Genomic DNA, 17832 nt, shown 5'->3' with positions numbered 1-17832 from the left:
TGCCTGAGAGCTGGAGCACCTGATATGGATCCACAACCGAAGGACATACAGTTAATCTGTCTGAAATGATTATGCTTTATTTGGAGGGCACTGCTGCTAAAGCTTGTCAGTCACAGAAACGTTTAGTCTGCTCTAGCTCCAGAGAGGAAAAAGCTTCTCACTTAATTTGTTTATTATCCATATACTTAACTGTGGGGAAACAAAAACAAGTGACTTAGAGGAGGAGAAGCTGGGAGGCAGACCCCAAACAGTGCTATTGTGCTTTAATGTTATTCATGGACTTTCCGACGGTAGAGTGAGGATCCTCGGTCGAATACAGATCAAGTCTCGCCGCAAAATGGTGACGCTGGTGAGAATTGGTCACATAGAAATACCCTCATTTTCAGAGCAGCTGTATAAATGCAATTTCCTTGCATTTATGTTTACGTGTCGCTCTGTCAGATACATACCGGGCAGATATGTATCCTCACACAACCACACCACCATGGATAACCAGAGGATGAGCTGAAATGTGTTGAGCCGAGTATGGAGTATAGCGTGGCACCAGTCCGACCCTGTTGTGTTACGTGTGTGTTGTGCTGTGTGTGTGTGTGTGTGTGTGTGTGTGTGTGTGTTGGGTTGTGTGTGTGTGTGAGTGTGTGTGTGTGTGTACCTCGGCTCCCTCTCTTGCCCATGCTGGGTTCCTTGGCCTCGGCCATCCAGTTATATTCAGGAGGCATGGAAACAGGCCTGAGGTCACCTGGAACGACCAATCAGCAATCAGAGAGTCGTCTAGGGGGAGGGAGTGTGTGTGTGGGGGGGGGGGGGGGGGGGGGGGGGGGGGGGCGGGAGGAAGGCGGTGACCGAGAGACAGCGTGGGAGACAGCTGGAGGGGTGGACAGGTGAGACAAAGTGTGTGCAGGTGAGTGGGAAGACTCTCAAGGGACCGCTATGACCTGCTATCACGTACGTTTTCTATTCACAGTAAATTCCCCCACAGCAGGAACAGCTGAACTAGCAGCGGTGAGCTAATCTGTTAGCATGCTCACTGTTGGGTGATGACTACAGGTGAGCTATTATCTTACAGCTTGTCTATATAGGAGGTGTTTCAACCTTGCTCGTCAGTCATCAGTGTCACGCATCTGACAGATCAGCGAATGTACGTCTAATATTCACTCTCTTTTGGTCTCTCTTCAACTCAACGCAACAAACCAACCAAACGCTGGCTCTCGATTGGGCCATTCGCTTTCACTCCGTAGTTCTCCAACGAGCTTGGCACCGAGGGTCACACTAGATAATGCCTCATTTGCATATTCAAACTGTCAGAAAACCTTTATTTCAAAAGATACTCGTCTTAATGGAAGTAATCAACTTGGGAAGTTTCGTGGCGATACCTATTAGTTATATTGTTTTTACCGTCTTCACCATCTGAGTCTTTACCATGTTTGGAATTCTACAAAAAAAAAAATCGTTGAAGGCCGTTCTTAAAAAAGCAGGTTTTTCTCAGACTCTGAGCCAGAAATCCCCAGTATCTATATTCAGTATCTATCTATATTCTGAAGGTTTTTAACAAAGGGTTTGTTCATGTATCATTCATAGCCTGATTAATAGAGCATTTGATCTTATTTAGATTTATTTTTACAAAGAAATATCCAAAATGTCCTCTTTAATATGTCAACAAAATGAAACAAGAATTTTGAAATGTACTAAAATTAGCACATGCAAAATGCACTATTTGCATATTTAAACAATTAAATAATGTAAATATCAGTAATCAACTGGGGAAGTGTCTTGGGGGTATATATTAGTTCAAATATTTCCCCAATTCACCTGTAGTGTCTCAACTTAGATAATGGGCTGCACGGTGGTGTAGTGGCTAGCACTGTCGCCTCACAGCAAGAGGGCCGCGGGTTCAATTCCCGGTCGGAGCGGTCCTTCTGTGTGGAGTTTGCATGTTCTCCCCGTGGCAGCGTGGGTTCTCTCCGGGCTCTCCGGCTTCCTCCCACAGTCCAAAGACATGCTGCAGGTTAATTGATCTCTAAATTGCCCATAGGTGTGAATGTGAGAGTGAATGGTTGTATGTCCCTACATGTGCCCTTGATGGACTGGCCTATGTCAGCTGGGATAGGCTCCAGCGCCCCCGCGACCCTAATGAGGATTAAGCGGTATTGAAAATGGATGGATGGATGGATGTCTCAACTTAAGCATTTCCCTCATCACTAGTGCTGAGTACCTGGACAATAGGAGATTCTAGAGATAATTATTATACATTCTTAGACTTGATAGGAAGTTAGCTACAATCAGCTGAATGATATTATTGGGTAGGAAAAATCCATCATTGACTGCACAAGCCTACTTCTGCCTGTCACATGACCCTCGCCCTGATACGTCACAGGCCCCTTGAGAGTCTCCCAAGAAGGTGCAGGATGTCTAGGAAGCTGTCTTGGACAAGTGTGACACAGGTAGTGGGGCAGACAGGGAGCGGGACACTGTGTTTTTGGACTGACCCTTTGACATGTGATCAGTGTTTTTTTGGGTAGTTCGTGCGCGTGTTGAAGACACAAAGAAGCAGAGCCATGAGGTGAGTGATGGAGGAGGAGGACCTCTGAGAAAAGGGTGAGAACATTGGGTGGGAGAGAGCATGCCGTCCCGCGAAACAAATCAGCGGGACCGGAGCCATTACTGCCGCATTCACACTGTCGAATTGCACTTTCCGTCTTACCATGGGTGGGGGTCTTGTCCCGCCGGCGAACCCCCGTGTTGCGCCCCCTGTCGTAGTCAGGCCCCGGGGGTCCGTCTCCCTCCAGCAGGGAAAAATACTGACCGCTGTCCTGATCCAAGTAGTAGCTGATGGCCTCGGAGCCTTTGGAGCCGGACTGGGAGCTCACGCTGTAGCGGCTGATGTCGTCGCAGGACATCAGACCCAGCTCCTCCCTGGACAACGCAAAGTTGTCATTATCATCAGCACCATCATCGGTGTCATCCTATCATAATAATAATAATTATTATTATAATAAGTGTAAGTGACATCTGCGTGTGCAAGAGGCTGACCTGGTGCTGTAGAGTCCAGAGACAGGGGAGAGGATATAAACGTCCTGCATGCTGGGAGCGTCCATTTTGGACATGCCCAAAGTGCCGCCGGGCGTCGGGGAGGTGCTGGTGGGGCTGGTGGGCACCGGCTGAAGAAGAGGGGAGTAGTGTGTGTGGGAGGGGGGGGGGGGGGGGGGGGGGGGGGGGGGGGGGGGGGGGTAGAAGAAGAAGGAGAGAATGACTCGCACCTTTTCATGGAGCTATATGGAGGAATGGCGACGGGGATCTGGGAGCAACAACCTGCAGTGTTAGATCTTCTCGGGAGGGGGACCTTTTATTCGTTGTGATCCTCCTCGCGCCACAGTTTTTTTTTTTTTATCCCGAATACCAAACAAGAGAGTTACTAACACACACAGCTACCATGTTGTGTGTGTTGTCTTTTTCTTCTTCTTCTTCTTCTTCTTCTTCTTCTTCTTCTTCTTCTTCTTCTTCTTTATATATCAGTCAGAGTGTGCAGCCTCTCCGACGTTCAATTGCTTCACTATTCTGTCATTTTGTCTCAAGCATCTTCACTCACACAGGGCTCTCCGTGTCTGTTCCCATGACAACCCCTCCTCTCCTCGCTCGCCCTCTCTCCTCATCTCCCTCTCCCGTGCTACGAGAGATGGAGAGGGAAGCACGGGGAAGGAAATCTAGCGTGGCCTCCTACCTCAGCTTGATTCAAGGACACTTCTCGTCATCAGGTACTCCGTGAGGACACGGTGCCTCGCTACGGATGTGATGGAAACTGTCCAAATTTCAAGTGAATTATATTTGTCCTCAGCCGGAACAGCTGGGGTGACAAATACAAGCTTGAGCAGACAATTGTTCCCAGGGGACGGTGTGTCCAGGTTTTGAAAGATGTGGTCTTTCACTGCATGTCGGAAGGGGACACTCCATTTTGGAGAGGAGACGTGAGTGTGGACAGAATAAATAAACAGACAAGAGAGCCCGAGCGGAGGCGAGGCGGGCAGCGTTCTCATTAAGGAAGCCCAGTGTTTCATCAATTCATCAGCAGTGCATTAGGTGAATTCATTTCATATTCCAAACTTTCCATTCCCCCCCGCCCTCCCTCACTACCTCCATCCCCAGGCCCTGTCCTTCCTTCATCTCTTTCTCTTTCGCAGTCTTGCTCCTATGAAGGCAGCTTACAGTAAGACGGCTTCACAATAAATAATGAAGACAGGGTGGGAAGAGGGTGGAGAGAGCAAAGGAAATAGGACAAAGGGAGAGAGACAGGGAGAGTGCAGGAGAAGAGAGAGAGAGAGAGAGAGAGAGAGAGAGAGGCGGGGGAGCTGTGCAGTGTGGTGACTTGAGCTGCGAGTGAAAACAGTAATTTAGTGATTACAGCCCAGTGCTGCCTGCATGGAAAACGGTGGGTGGGGGAAGAAGTAGAGAGAGGACCTCCACACCAGGCACAACTCCGGTCTGTTAAAACAGCATTCAAACCATCTGACCCCTGTTGCATCCACTCAGAACTGCCTACAAATGTGCTACTAAAATCCTTTTCAGACTAATATTCTCCATCCCACCACCTTTACATGCACACACACACCAAATAATATTTTGACTATTGAAGGGGCTCGGTAATAAACAGAATCTAACGAAGCCCGACAACAATATCAGCGTGTTTTAGTTAAACAAATCATGCAATTGTGTATCTGCCCCTTCTTTTTTTCCCAAACTTAAATAAATATGTTGTACCTTAGATTTGCTCATTAAAGAATTGTAACTGACATATGTACAAAGTGGGATATTTTACAGACGAAGAATAAACCACATTAGCCATTTGTTGTATTCATCGAGCAACGTGTAGTCTGATACTGATAAGCTCAAAACGAGCTATTAGAATAACTAGAAGGGTTATTGATAGTAAAGAAAATAAATTGTGTGATTCGGTTCCACTCGGTAATGGATTCTTCCGCGGCCCATCCTACACAACTTTCACCGTGTTTCATGAAAAAAGTGCCGGTAATTTTTCCATACTTCTGCTGACAAACAAACGAACCGAACCTAAAACATAACCTCCTTGGCAGAAATGAATATACAGTACAAACACAAGTTAATATTGGCCCAGACGATTTAGGGTCTCATAGCAATGTCACACACTTCAATTGAGAATAGCTATCAACAAATGACTTCTAATCCGATGTTCAACCAACTACTTAGCCTCAAGGTCCAGAAGTCAAGCATGGGCAAAGAAATGTCATGTGATGCCTATTGACTTATTGCACCAGGTGAGAAGAACTACACTCACGGTTGTCACCCCCGAAGCTCACTAATTCGCCCATAATATCTCTCGTTTGTTCAACCCATCCAACAACTGAAGTGTAGTTGCCAGGCAACCAGACTCCATGCTAGCTGTTTCCCCCGTTTCCAGTCTTTATGCTGAGGTAAGTAGCTTTTACATTTATCATATTTATTTACTTTTCATGGAACTGTGGGTGCTAAAAAATCTGTTTTTCAGCCATTTAAGAACTTGATATGTTGGCTTAAAGTCCTCAAACACCATCTGCTGATGAAGATCATGGGGTAAATATTTTTAATTTAAGCATTCCTCTCTGAAAAGACGGCGGAGGTTTTGAAGTCGCACGAGCCGTCACAAAAGTAAGCCAAAAGAATGTACTATAGGCCATTAATAATACATAACAATACATGTTGCCCAAAATAGCAGGCATTTTCAAGCAGCAATTATTTATGTATCCAAACGTATAACAGATTCATGAAAGCGGGGTCATGGACAATGTGTGGCACACATGCGACCGCTGATGTGGACTTCAGTCATGCATGAAATTACTCCCTACGTGCACGTTCTGTAGCAGCGCAGCAGGCAGCAGTAATCCTCAACTTATTTGCAAAAATCATTGCCAGCATCATTACAAGGAATCATTAAATTGCTTCTACTCCATCCTACCCTAGACACAAGCACGCAGAAAGAGAGAGATTGAGTTGAATAAAGGAGGTTGCCATGGAGAGATTTGGGGTTGGAATCACATGATAATTTACAGAGATACATTGTTTCCTTTGTGGATTCAGTTATAATCCGGTTGAACGTTTGCCACATTCGGCTAAACTTCGCAGCCGCACAATTCATCTTTTCAAAAAAAAACTTGGGTGCGCATGTGTGTTTGTTTTGGAGAGTTTTTGTAGGTACAGTATGCATCCAAAAGCTGGAGCTTACAGAGTAGAGTGCAGTGACCCAGATCCTTTGCAAAGGATCAACTCCACGGATAACGGAAAACCTCTCTGTGCTTGCAAACGTGCACAGAAACACACCTAGCTTTGACACACACAGATGGACAAGCGCGCATATGCGGCCATGCTTGGAAATGTGTCTGCACACGCACACACACACACACACACACACACACACACACACACGCACACACACACACACACACACACACACACACACACACACACACACACACACACACACAGGCTGTTAAGCAGGATATTTTGGATTCGGTGCATTATCGCCAGTATTTGCTGAGTAGCGGCTCTTGTTTCAGAGCCAGTGGAGCTGCCTGTAGTTGCTTATGAATAATTAAGAGCTCCAGTCTTTCTGGGAGAGAACAAATCTGAAACAATCCTTTCTTCTCATCTCCCACAGATATCTGTGCGCTCAGATCTGGGTGCTCACGGCGCGTTTGTGTCTCGGGCAGCCCATCAGGGTAGAATTCCCCCAATCCTCTGCTGGTGTATACACGCAGCAAACAATAAGCCTGTGGTAACGTCTTAAGAACGATGATCTAACAAGGCAGCAACCTTGTTAAAGACAGACACAGTGATGAAGTTGCAGCAGGGTTCACGGTTATTACGGGCTTTTAATGGTTTCGAGGCCATTACAGAAAGCACAAAATACTCCCTGAATGTGCAAGTCTCTGGTATGAACATGCACTCACATGTAGATCGTCTTCTTCCACTGCTTTCTCATACCCACAGACGGGATGCTCCACAAGCACTCAGACAAGCCCTCGCTGCAACCCCCTACGCCCATGCAAGGACCATTTGATGACCTTGTATTGCCCCGCACAGAGAGTTCAGGCCATATTATACCATTTAAATCATTCACTCATACACTCCCCCACACTCACACACACACACACACACAAAGTGTGCAGATAAACATGTACAGGACTTCCGCAGGTGAGGCGTTGTAAATGTTTGCTGGTGTTTACCTGCAAGCCCAGTGGTTTCCAGCGCACGTTCCTGAGCAGAGCCGGCGTGGAGCTCAGAGTGTTCTGGGGCCTTTTCTTCAGCGTGAGGATGACTCCGCATGGGTCCTCCCTCAAGGCGTTGACCAGGTTCTTCAGCTGCCAGCCCACCTGAGGAGCACACACACCGGGCTACCGAAACAACTACAGCAAACAGCTACACGCACATTTGCGTTGCACAGAATGCACTGATATTAGTCTTTCCAAAATGTTGCTGCAAACCGCCACTAAAATACCACACAGTTCATTATTTAATCATTTTTATCGATAGGAAACAATTACATTACATGTCATTTAGCTGGACGCTTTTATCCAAAGCGACTTACAATAAGTGCATTAAACCATGAAACGAGGGCGTGACAGATCCAAAAGGGCTCCCCAGCCTCCACAATCAGTGTCTTGACACCCAAACCTGTGGTGCAACCCCCCACACTATTTACAACAACCGAAATACAGTGAACCTATGCTTTCAGGCCTGTATGTCACATGTGACTTGAGGTATACAAAAGTGTGTAGTGTAATGAAGATAGCACCAACCATGTGACCACTTATAGCATGCTTTTTTTCCTTATAAGCTCATCATCACCAAATGTGGTGCATAAAATACTCGAATGAGACCATAAAATGCCCTAATGCGATGCTATTTCTCTATAACTGGTCGGGGAAATCTTTTTGGTGTTCCCTATCTGACAAACGTTTAGTTGCCAGTTTATTGGGCAATTCGAGCTAGCATTAATGCAGCCTAAAGCAATAGCTCTGCAATAGATTTGACCTGAATTAAGGTTATGATGTTTAGATTAGTTAGATTAGTTTATTTTTTGGAGGTTTCAGTTTGTGGTGCTGCTGAACTGTATTGTGTTACAATGCAAGGTGTTTCTAATATTTTGAAAAAAAGGTCCTCATCGATATGTGTGGGGTCAACCCAATATCAGACCAACTGAACTCGGTATGAAACAATATAATTCAGGCAATAGCCCATTTAAAGAGATGTAATGTCGTGTCATGTGAGCCCCAATTTTCCATAGTTTGTTCTTTTAAAGCTCTATTATTCCCAGAGTTGATTTAGGTAACGTCCAAATATTATGGCTGCCATCAGGTAATTAGCATATCTGTCCGCCACTTTTACCAGTACAAATGACGAAAGAAAATACACAGGATCGAAGGATCAGGACACAAATAAATATCACTATGTGCATTTTGATGTAGATTTGGATGCATATGGAGATTAATAAACCCTTCGGACAGGTTTAGAGGCCTGTGCAGCCTTGTCAGTGAGGTATCTGTTATCTAAGCTAATGCTACTCAAGCAGACACAACAGGCATCTAAACTATTTCACCAGCATGCCTCAAACACGCTGCTTTTATACCCTCTATGCTGAATCCTCACCAAACCATTTATAGTACCAATATACCGAGACACTCCCATGATGGACCACACTCTCCAGTGCGACTGATCTGCATGTTCAGATAAAGGAGGGCCTGGTCAGTATGGTTTAGTTAGAAGGAAAAGAGAGGGATGGTGAAAGAGTAAGAAAGGAGTGCTGACTGCAGAGTTTCCTTGTGGTTCAGGCCAGCCCGTCTCCAGAGCTCGCAGCACTCGTCAGGCTATTGATTGGCTACATCTCAGCTACTGGATGTGTCCGCAAAGGCCACCACACTTACACACACCCGCTCAACCACACACACACACACACACGCACACGCACACACACACCTACACACACACACACACACACACGCAGAACAGCTCTGACCTTTTTCCTGACATAATGATGACCAGCCGGCGTCAGCCATTGGCGGCCCCGCTTCCTGTTCTCTTCGACCTAGTTCGTTCACCAGCAACGACGAGCGTCATGTAATTTACTACAGTAAGTTTAGTCCTGTTTGGACTAAAACAAAAGAGGGCATACTGGGACTCACTAGGGACACACTGTAATTAATTACCTAGTGAAAGAAATAGGTATCAAACCGAACTGGAAGAAATGTGCCGCCGTATCAAAAACCTTCAAGTACCAAAATCTGATTTTGGATCTCTGGGCAGATTTGAAACATTGTATAGCTATTCTTTGATCTTTGATCACCATTTGATCACTTTGAGCACTGAGTTAGATGAGAAGCTCAATACCGCTCTCATATCTGTTTAATACGTAGAAACTACAGCCAGGCTTACTGTTAGCTTTGCTTAGCTTAGCATAAAGACTGGAGGCAGAGGGAAACAGGGTGATCAGATCTGTTAATGGGTTAACACCAACTTTACTGACAACCAGCACCTCGAAAGCCCTCCAATTAACATGTCATATATCTTGTTTGTTTAGGATAGCTGTGTCGTCACCCCCACTCCAGTCTTTTTGCTAAACTAAGCTAGCTGTCACCTGACTGTAGCTTAATAATAAACGGACGGATATGAGAGTGGCATCGATCTTCTCTTCTATCTCTCGGCTTGAATGATGATGCGCGTATTTCTCAAACTTATTCCTTTAACAGAAGAAGCCAAAGTGCTCACATTGTTTTGCTTGTAAATACTGGGTGTTTGTACCATTTCAAACAGCGCCAAGCCTCTGACAGAGAGGTCATTCCAGCTCTGAATTCTCTGAACTGAGAGGGGAACTGGACCACGGTCATGCAACCCTCATTAGATCCACCACAACGATGGACGGCACACAACAGTGTATGTTCACAGCAAAACACACGGCCTTTCCCAACCAGGCCGGTTTAGAAAAGGTTCTGATATGTAAATATGCAGAGAGCGGAAAGGGAAACAGGGAGAAACCTACCAAAAATAATAATAGAGCATAAACTGCTGCTGGAGAGGTTTTTCAAATCCCTGGGGTCGTCATTATTTTCCCAGATGCTTTTACCTCCACATAATTATGTTGCCTCTTCAAACAATCAGTTTGTTATTTGAGCAAATTCCACATTTTACCTCAAAAGAGAAGCTGGGCTAAAAAGTCCTGTTTTGAAGTGGGTCTCAAACAGAAGCTCATGCATAGACATGGAGGCAGCGCTGTTGCTAAATATGTGGGATAGGCCTACATAATGATTCCATAATTTAATGGAATTTGTTCATTCAAAATTCACATTAAATTCACTTGAATGTGGAGCCTCACTTGATGGACTTATCAGCCGCGCTGTTGACAGAGAGTTTGTATGTGTACGTCTTTCCGCCTCAGCAGCTCAATTTATTATTGAAAGAAAATTGCTATCTTGACGCTGTTCTTTCCATCCTCTCTATCTTCTCCCCAAAGTCCCTCTTTACTTCCTCCTCTTTTTTTTCGCCCCACTCTCCCAGTGCTGCCTCATCCCCTGACTACTTTTCTCCCCTTTCCCCCATCACACACACACACACACACACACTCCTGTCTCCCCCCTCTGCTTTGCTCCTCCCCCAGAGTGAGGGATCAGAGTGGTGAGGGTCTAGCTGAGGGAGTAATGAGGGGTTGGAGCTGAAAGCATGTCATGGTGCGATCTGCACTGTCACCCCGAGGAGAGAGAGAGAGATAACACGCGTCTCCATCACGAGTCAATCAGCGCCTGCATGGCCGCTTTCGAATAAGCAGCACCTATTGAGACGTACGAGGAAATACTTACGGGAAAAAGCACATAAAAGACGTCGACACACAAGTCTCCTCTCCCCCCCTCGGAGATCTCAAATAAACGCTGGAACAAATCGTTTGTGCCAGAGCTGACAGCACAGGCTCAATCACATGCTCTCACAAGGCGTCGTTCCATTTAAAATGGCTGCCCATTTTCGTGCTTCTCTCTGATGTGATGAGTTGAAGGCATAAATACAACTTATTCAAGTCTGGAAAGTGGAACATGAGTTCACATTTCAAACCAGACGCCTCCTTTGGGGTTTTTCTAGCGACAATGGGAGCAAATTACGGAAAGGAGTGAGCTGACAATCACACTGGACGGAACAAAGATAACAATCGTCCTATAATCTGCTCCCGCAGCAAGTCTAATTAGCCTATATAGCTGCACAGGACAAGAAGCACCATGGTGGTGGTGGTGGTGGTGGCAGACATCATGTTCCTTGACATATCCTCAACAGAGCACAGGATGGAGAACAAAATGGGTTTGCAGTGGAAACACATGGGAACTACGTTTCCTGACTCTTTTGTGACCACAGTGTTGTGTTTGGAAGCTTGTGAGCTCACCACTGTCTGGTGGTTGACTTGGATCACCTCATCCCCTGCATGGATCTTCTTACACAGGTCTGCTGGAGACTGCAGAGGCAGACATTGGTAGAATAGAACAATTGGAAAACGATAGTGGTGTAACGGACCACAGTTGATTGGCAGGAGGAAAAGCTAGGAATGTTAGTAGCGCCGGCGCTAACGGCTAACGTAGGCAGGCTGCATTGGGTTCCATTGTGATGTGTGTATTCTTCATTCAGTAAAATTGCGTATGGATAAAGGTAAATTATAACGTTATCATAATGTGTTAAAATGTAATTTAGCTTATGGCGAGAAGCCTAAATCAATCCAGTTGTTTCAATATATTTTCACAGCGACATGCACAGATGTTAGCAATGGAGCAATGACCTGTTTAACTTCTGAACACTAGAACTAAACAGCTAAAAATACATAATTAAAACTACTAATGACAAGATTGTTTTCATCAACTAGAATACAATCTTTAAATGTTCTAATGATTTTACATTTATATTTTTAGCACACGGATCTGAGGTCACAGCTCTGCTGGATCACAGTTTAGTGATCCGTTTCACCCCTGGAACACATTCAGGATATGTTGCTGTAGGGCATTGATTCATTGTCATTGTGGAATTTGAGACTATGAATTGTAGTTGGTGTGGTGTGGAGCTTCCTACACACAGTGAAACAGAAACTCACGTTCTCTGTGGTTCCGGTGATGACGTGGAGCCCGTCATACGTCGATTTGATATACATCCCCTGGAACACAGCACAGGGAGGGAGGGTTATAAAACATATATTATGATACATGATACATATGATTCACACCTGTAAACTTGCGTCTATATCTGCGTCTCTGTCTTCATACTTTACTTTGGGTGTGAGATTTGACTTGCTTGAGATCCTCTAAATCTTTGAGCTCTACCTCTTCTTCCAAAAGATATTTTCTCACTTTGTGTTTTGATGATGGTGGTCGGTGCAAAATCTCCAATTCGGTTGACTTCAAAGGCTTTTTTAGTTGATAACGATCAATTCATATTCTTCAAACCATTCAGCTCTGTATGAAAGCTGTTGTTTTCCCACAGATTTGCTCATGTCTTTCCAATAACTCGTCTTCATCTGTACTTTAAAAAAAATTATTTTACCCAATTTAGATCTTGCCTAAAAAGCAAAAAACATAAAATTTCCACCTGAAGTCCTGCAACAGTGAATAATAATATGTTTAAAAGGCAGGCATTGCATATTTAACTATTATTCCTGTCATGCATTCAAGAGACGTTTGATTCAGTTGTGTGAAGACACTATCAACAGCTTTGAAAGAAGAGTGTTCAAATGCTGTGAGAAAAACAATAAATGAAGTCTGAATGCCAATTTACTTATGAGTGACGCTGATTAATGCGCCTTTAAAAACAGCTCTGGTGGATACATGTGTGCATGCTCAGTCGTGTCCTTACCAGCCCTTCACTGGGCATGATGCTGGTGAGGTGGACCACCTCCAGGTGGGCAGACTGGGAGACGAGAGAGTCCGACGACAGCGAGATGATGTGGTCGCATATCCCCGCTAAGGTCTTACACTGGAGATGGAACCGGAGGTGAGGAAGGCGGGACGGGATGAGAAAAAAGACAGACAAAAAGAGGGAAAGAGAAAGTGAGTGGCCAAAAGAGAAAAAGAAAATTATTGAGGTTGGTTTTGGTTCGCGAGGGATGCCGTGACCTAGCTGGAGGAGGTGAAAAAGAAATCATTTCATCAGATTGTTCCACATCCCCACTTCCATCACACAAACTGTTTCCTGTCGCCATCTGTCCACAGGCATGCCCACAAGACACCGTCGCAGACAGAACAACACATCACCGATACCAGCCAACCCCAGAGGAGCCCTCATGACATTTTCTAACATATAAATTACACATTTCATTTGTTGTTATCTGTCTTTTTTTAGGGTACCTAAATGAGCTATTTTTGGATTTGCATCAACTAAACAAAATCCGATACACTGGTGGTGGTTAGATTATCCTTGCTCCAGTTTTTTCCACTACACTTAAATTCCCAATGCATATTACCTAACATCTGCAGCTGACCAAATAAAAAGCACAGCTTCACGTTGCCTTTGTTCCAAATAAACCTGGACTGTTTTTCAGGGTATTTGTCTGCTTGGTCATGCACGCACGTTAATTCATCATCAGTAACATCTCTGCCTTCCAACCATGGCTGACTGACTACAGTGGGTTTACAGAGACTGTTACCCTGGTGATCCTGCCTCAGCGCATCGCTACTTGGTGCGCACACACAAATGTGCACACAGACACACACACACACACACAAACACACGTACGGAACGTAACATGTCATCAAATATATGTTGTCTGCGTTCACACAGGCAGCATGACGGCGATGAACCCTGCATAAAATAATCTTCTGATCTCAATCTTAATGAGCAATTACCGGATTATGGTTGATGAAGTGAACAGAGGAGATCTTTAGGACACACACACACACAAACACACACACACACACACACACACACTTATAGCTGAGAGCCTATGATTCATTCAGCGTGAGAGAAAAGGTGGAGGATCTTCAGTGAGCTGGCTATTTGATGCTTATGCTCTCTCTGTCTCGCTCACTCTCACACACTTACACACACACACACACACACACACACTTCCATCCTTTTCTAGGTCAGTCATTTGAACATGACAAAGCCTGTTTAGTTTCCTGTTTACACAGACAGTCATATTGTGTTCTAGTCAACGGGTAGGACTGTTCACGCCATCCGCTGACACCAAAAAAGCTATAAATTGAAAGACTAAACAAAAGGGGAAATAGATAAAGAAGTGAGAAGCAAGTAGGGGAGCTGCAGAAGCCAAGCGTGTTGAAATCCCGCCTATAGAACTATAAATAGCATGCGAAGTCCCCCGCTGGAAACCACGGCCAGTGACAATGTTGTGGCTCTGCTTGTATCTCCCTTTGATCACTGGACTAATAGTCTGGAATTAACACTGGCCCTGAGACAAGAGGGCCCGCTACCAGTGTGGAGACTCTCGCCTCCTGCAGCGCTGACACACCTTGATCTGACACGCCTCTGGGGAATCAGAGCGCAGATTATGGGCCAGTTAACTTATGTGGCTGACTGGCGTGAGGTTTAAGAGCAGTCAAACAGAAAGACAGACATAGTACGTTGCCAAATGGATTAAGCTCTGGCTGCACACTGCCCCCCCACTCACCCCCTCTGGCCCTCTCCTCACCCACCATCTCCCTCATTCTCACTCTCGCCTGCTTTACTCATCGACTCGCACCTTCTCCGTCGCACGGCGCTACGCTCAACCATGTGGGAGCACTCGCGGCAAATACAAACCTGAGCCGAGACGCAGGGAAAGATGAAGAGACGTGGAGGGAGCGGAGAGGCAGGGAGGGAGAGTCCGAGAGGAAAGGGGAGAGAACAAGGGGAAGGGGGAAAACACACAACTAGGACAGTCTTATGTAATTCCTCTCATCCTTATGCATGCATGAACATAAAAACCCACACTCATACACACTTCACGCTCCATCAGACACACAGACTCACACATGCTCATATCTTATCTCTTTCGCACACACGCGCACACACACATACACACACACACACACACAGTTTGCTATTGTTTAAAAAATAAATAAATAAACTGAATTGAATTGAATTATATTTGTTATGGTCTGTCAAGGGACTACAGATGCAAATTAGCTGTAGCTACAATCTGGTATAGTGCATCAAATGGTGACATTTATGTTTTAACTGTACATGGTTTCTTTTAAATAAAGATATAAAAATAAACATGTTTAAACACACACACACACACACACATTCCCCGTCCATCTGAGTGCTGCAGGCCGTAGTCTGGAGGAGAGCACAGTAGCAGTGGGTTTTGCATTATTAAGCGGAAGCTGACAAACGCACAACTACGGCTACAGTAGCTAAAGCAGAGCGGACCAGAGCTTCAGACAGTGTCTGAACCCCATTGTGCACACTGGAGACTCGTACTGTCTGGCTGAATGGACCTCCATACATCACTTAAGCCAAGCGACCACCGCCATGGAAAAAATAAAACTTAAAACTATTATTTCTGTCATTCTGTAAAAAATACAGAAAAAGTAAAGTACTTTTAGAGTGTCTACAGTCACTGGATATTACTAATGCAAAAAGTTGTAGTTATGTTGTTAACTAATAACAGTTTCATGGAGGTGCAGGGTGAGGTGTGACTCATTTCACTATAAATAATGGCGTCATTTGAATATTATTATTTCAAAAGATGCTCATGTGCATGTGATGAAATTAATTTACCATGTTGCCTGTCAAATGTTTGAGTAAATGTACAAGATAATGTTTCAATAGTTAATTAATTAGTTATTGGTCAGTTAGCAGTTTGGTAGATAGTTAGCTAGTCATTTTTTCATTTCTACGTCATCTCATAAATGTGGTCCACTGGCTTGACAGTGTTAAATATCCAAAATACAGCATATACATATGCTTTAATAGACAACTCGGTTCTCGATCTTAATTTCCGATTTCCCCCACAAAAAGACACTGCTCATAACTAGTTTTCATCCTTTGTACTTATCTCATCTCCTGAATTGCTTTGTATGTGACCAACCTGGTCTCCATAATGGAATTATCAAAATTATATATAAATATAATCTTATATATCTTATATAATATGGAAATCATTAAGAGCATACACTGGACAAGACAGTAGTAAACAAGGTCTGCAAGAAAGCAATGTCTAAAGACAAACACCTCCTCCTCTCTCTCTCCCTCCCTTCGCAGTCTCCCTATTTCACACATAAACCTCCGACACATAACAGACTTAGTCATGGGTAGCCTTTAGTCTGGCACCCAGAGTCTGTGTGTTTGTGTGTGTGTGTTTGTTTATGTGTGTGCACACATGTGCAGAGCCATTTCAATATTTGAGTTTCCCTGATGTCACTGCCCCGTATCATTACCAGGCCTGTAACAACAGAGGTAAACGACAAGCAAAAAGCTAAAGGGGAAGTCACTTTGACACAGGGGGACATCGCATCAGGCGTACACCGCCATCTCAAATACAGACTTATGATTGGTTTTGTTAATATAAATAGGTGATGAGGCTATGGCATATATACTGTATGCTGACGGAACATCTGGTGTGGGGTCTATTTCTTGGAGTAAAATGGTCAGATCTTTTTTCTGTGAACTCCCCCTGCTAACGTTTTCTATGGTTTCCTCCACCTGACCTTGGATGGCAGCAGGAAGTGTCCCGATCCGACTGTCAGCCCGGATCAGAAGCGAGCTGCTCACTCGGTTTCACACGTGGACCACAGACAGTTCTCCGTCATGCATACACGCACAGGCACACACACACACTCACACACACACACGCACGCATTGACATGCATGCGCATAGACACACACAAACACGCACACAGGAGCTAAACTGGAGCCTTCAAAAGGCCTCAGGCTCGCTTGCGCTTTAACAAACAGTTTTGTGGCACAAATTCCCAGAAAAAAAAAACACAGCGCAGAAAGCACACACACACACACACACACACACACACACACATACAGATGTTTTTCAGGTTTTCAATGTGTTTATGAACTTTATGACTATTACGAGTGTCATCGGAAACTGTAAAAGAATGCGTCTACCAGCAGAGGGATGACTTCATTAAAGGAATGGTTCCACATTTTAGTAAACAGAGGAAAAACGCTGGCAACGGTCTGCTGAATTTATCTTCATATTTAACGTACAGATAAAAGAGTGGTGTTGAATTTATGTTCCAAAAATGCTGAGATACTCCTTTCAGAAAAGGGAGATTCTGTGTGGCACATGTCGACTGTGAATAAGAACCTTAGAATATGTTGAATATAATGCTTTACAAACTAATGTCGGATCCGACCAGAGGGAATTAAAATCCGACTTTACACATGGTAGCTGTCTTGATGTAACTATTGTATATGTGCATTTAACAGCTGTCATCGTTGAGTATGCAAATGTAACTCTTCCATATTATCAGTGAGTGACACAGGCCAAACATTTTTGACATTTTAAAGCGTACACTTACCACATGGAGAATCTTATTCTCTGTCTCGTACACAGTGCAGTCCTGTAAAATGAGAAGAGGGAAGAAGAAAACATGAGATGGAGAAAGCATCAACGTGGAAGCTCAAATATCTTCCTCCTCTGGATTCAAAAAAACAGGGGAGGAGAGAAATGAGATGGCCAACAGGCAGGAAAGATGGATGACTTCTTTTTTTGATGGAGAACATCAGCAGTCAGCTATTTCATATCTAACCTTCCACATTATGCACTTTACTTTATAATCTCGGCAGACTAAAAAACGTTGGACAGCCCAGTTCTGGATCTGCCTCGCTGCCTCGAGCCTCCGCAGGATTTAGAAA

General features: G+C 44.5%; 1 protein-coding gene across 1 annotated transcript in view; it reads right to left on the bottom strand.

Annotated features, from left to right (window-relative positions):
• The window catches only part of si:ch211-26b3.4 (connector enhancer of kinase suppressor of ras 2), a 53119-nt gene that overhangs the window by 11404 nt on the left and 23883 nt on the right, over positions 1-17832 (bottom strand). Inside the window, exons 5-12 of the mRNA XM_034543445.1 lie at positions 17496-17537; positions 12874-12993; positions 12119-12178; positions 11423-11491; positions 7230-7376; positions 3031-3158; positions 2702-2913; positions 653-739 (exon numbers count right to left, since the gene is read on the bottom strand). Coding sequence (XP_034399336.1) covers positions 653-739; positions 2702-2913; positions 3031-3158; positions 7230-7376; positions 11423-11491; positions 12119-12178; positions 12874-12993; positions 17496-17537 — 865 coding nt within the window. The remainder of the gene's footprint in view (positions 1-652; positions 740-2701; positions 2914-3030; positions 3159-7229; positions 7377-11422; positions 11492-12118; positions 12179-12873; positions 12994-17495; positions 17538-17832) is intronic.

Source organism: Cyclopterus lumpus, chromosome 10 (assembly GCF_009769545.1).
Source record: "Cyclopterus lumpus isolate fCycLum1 chromosome 10, fCycLum1.pri, whole genome shotgun sequence".
NCBI classification, from domain to species: Eukaryota; Metazoa; Chordata; class Actinopteri; order Perciformes; family Cyclopteridae; genus Cyclopterus; species Cyclopterus lumpus.
This window is presented reverse-complemented; position numbering and strand designations above follow the sequence as displayed.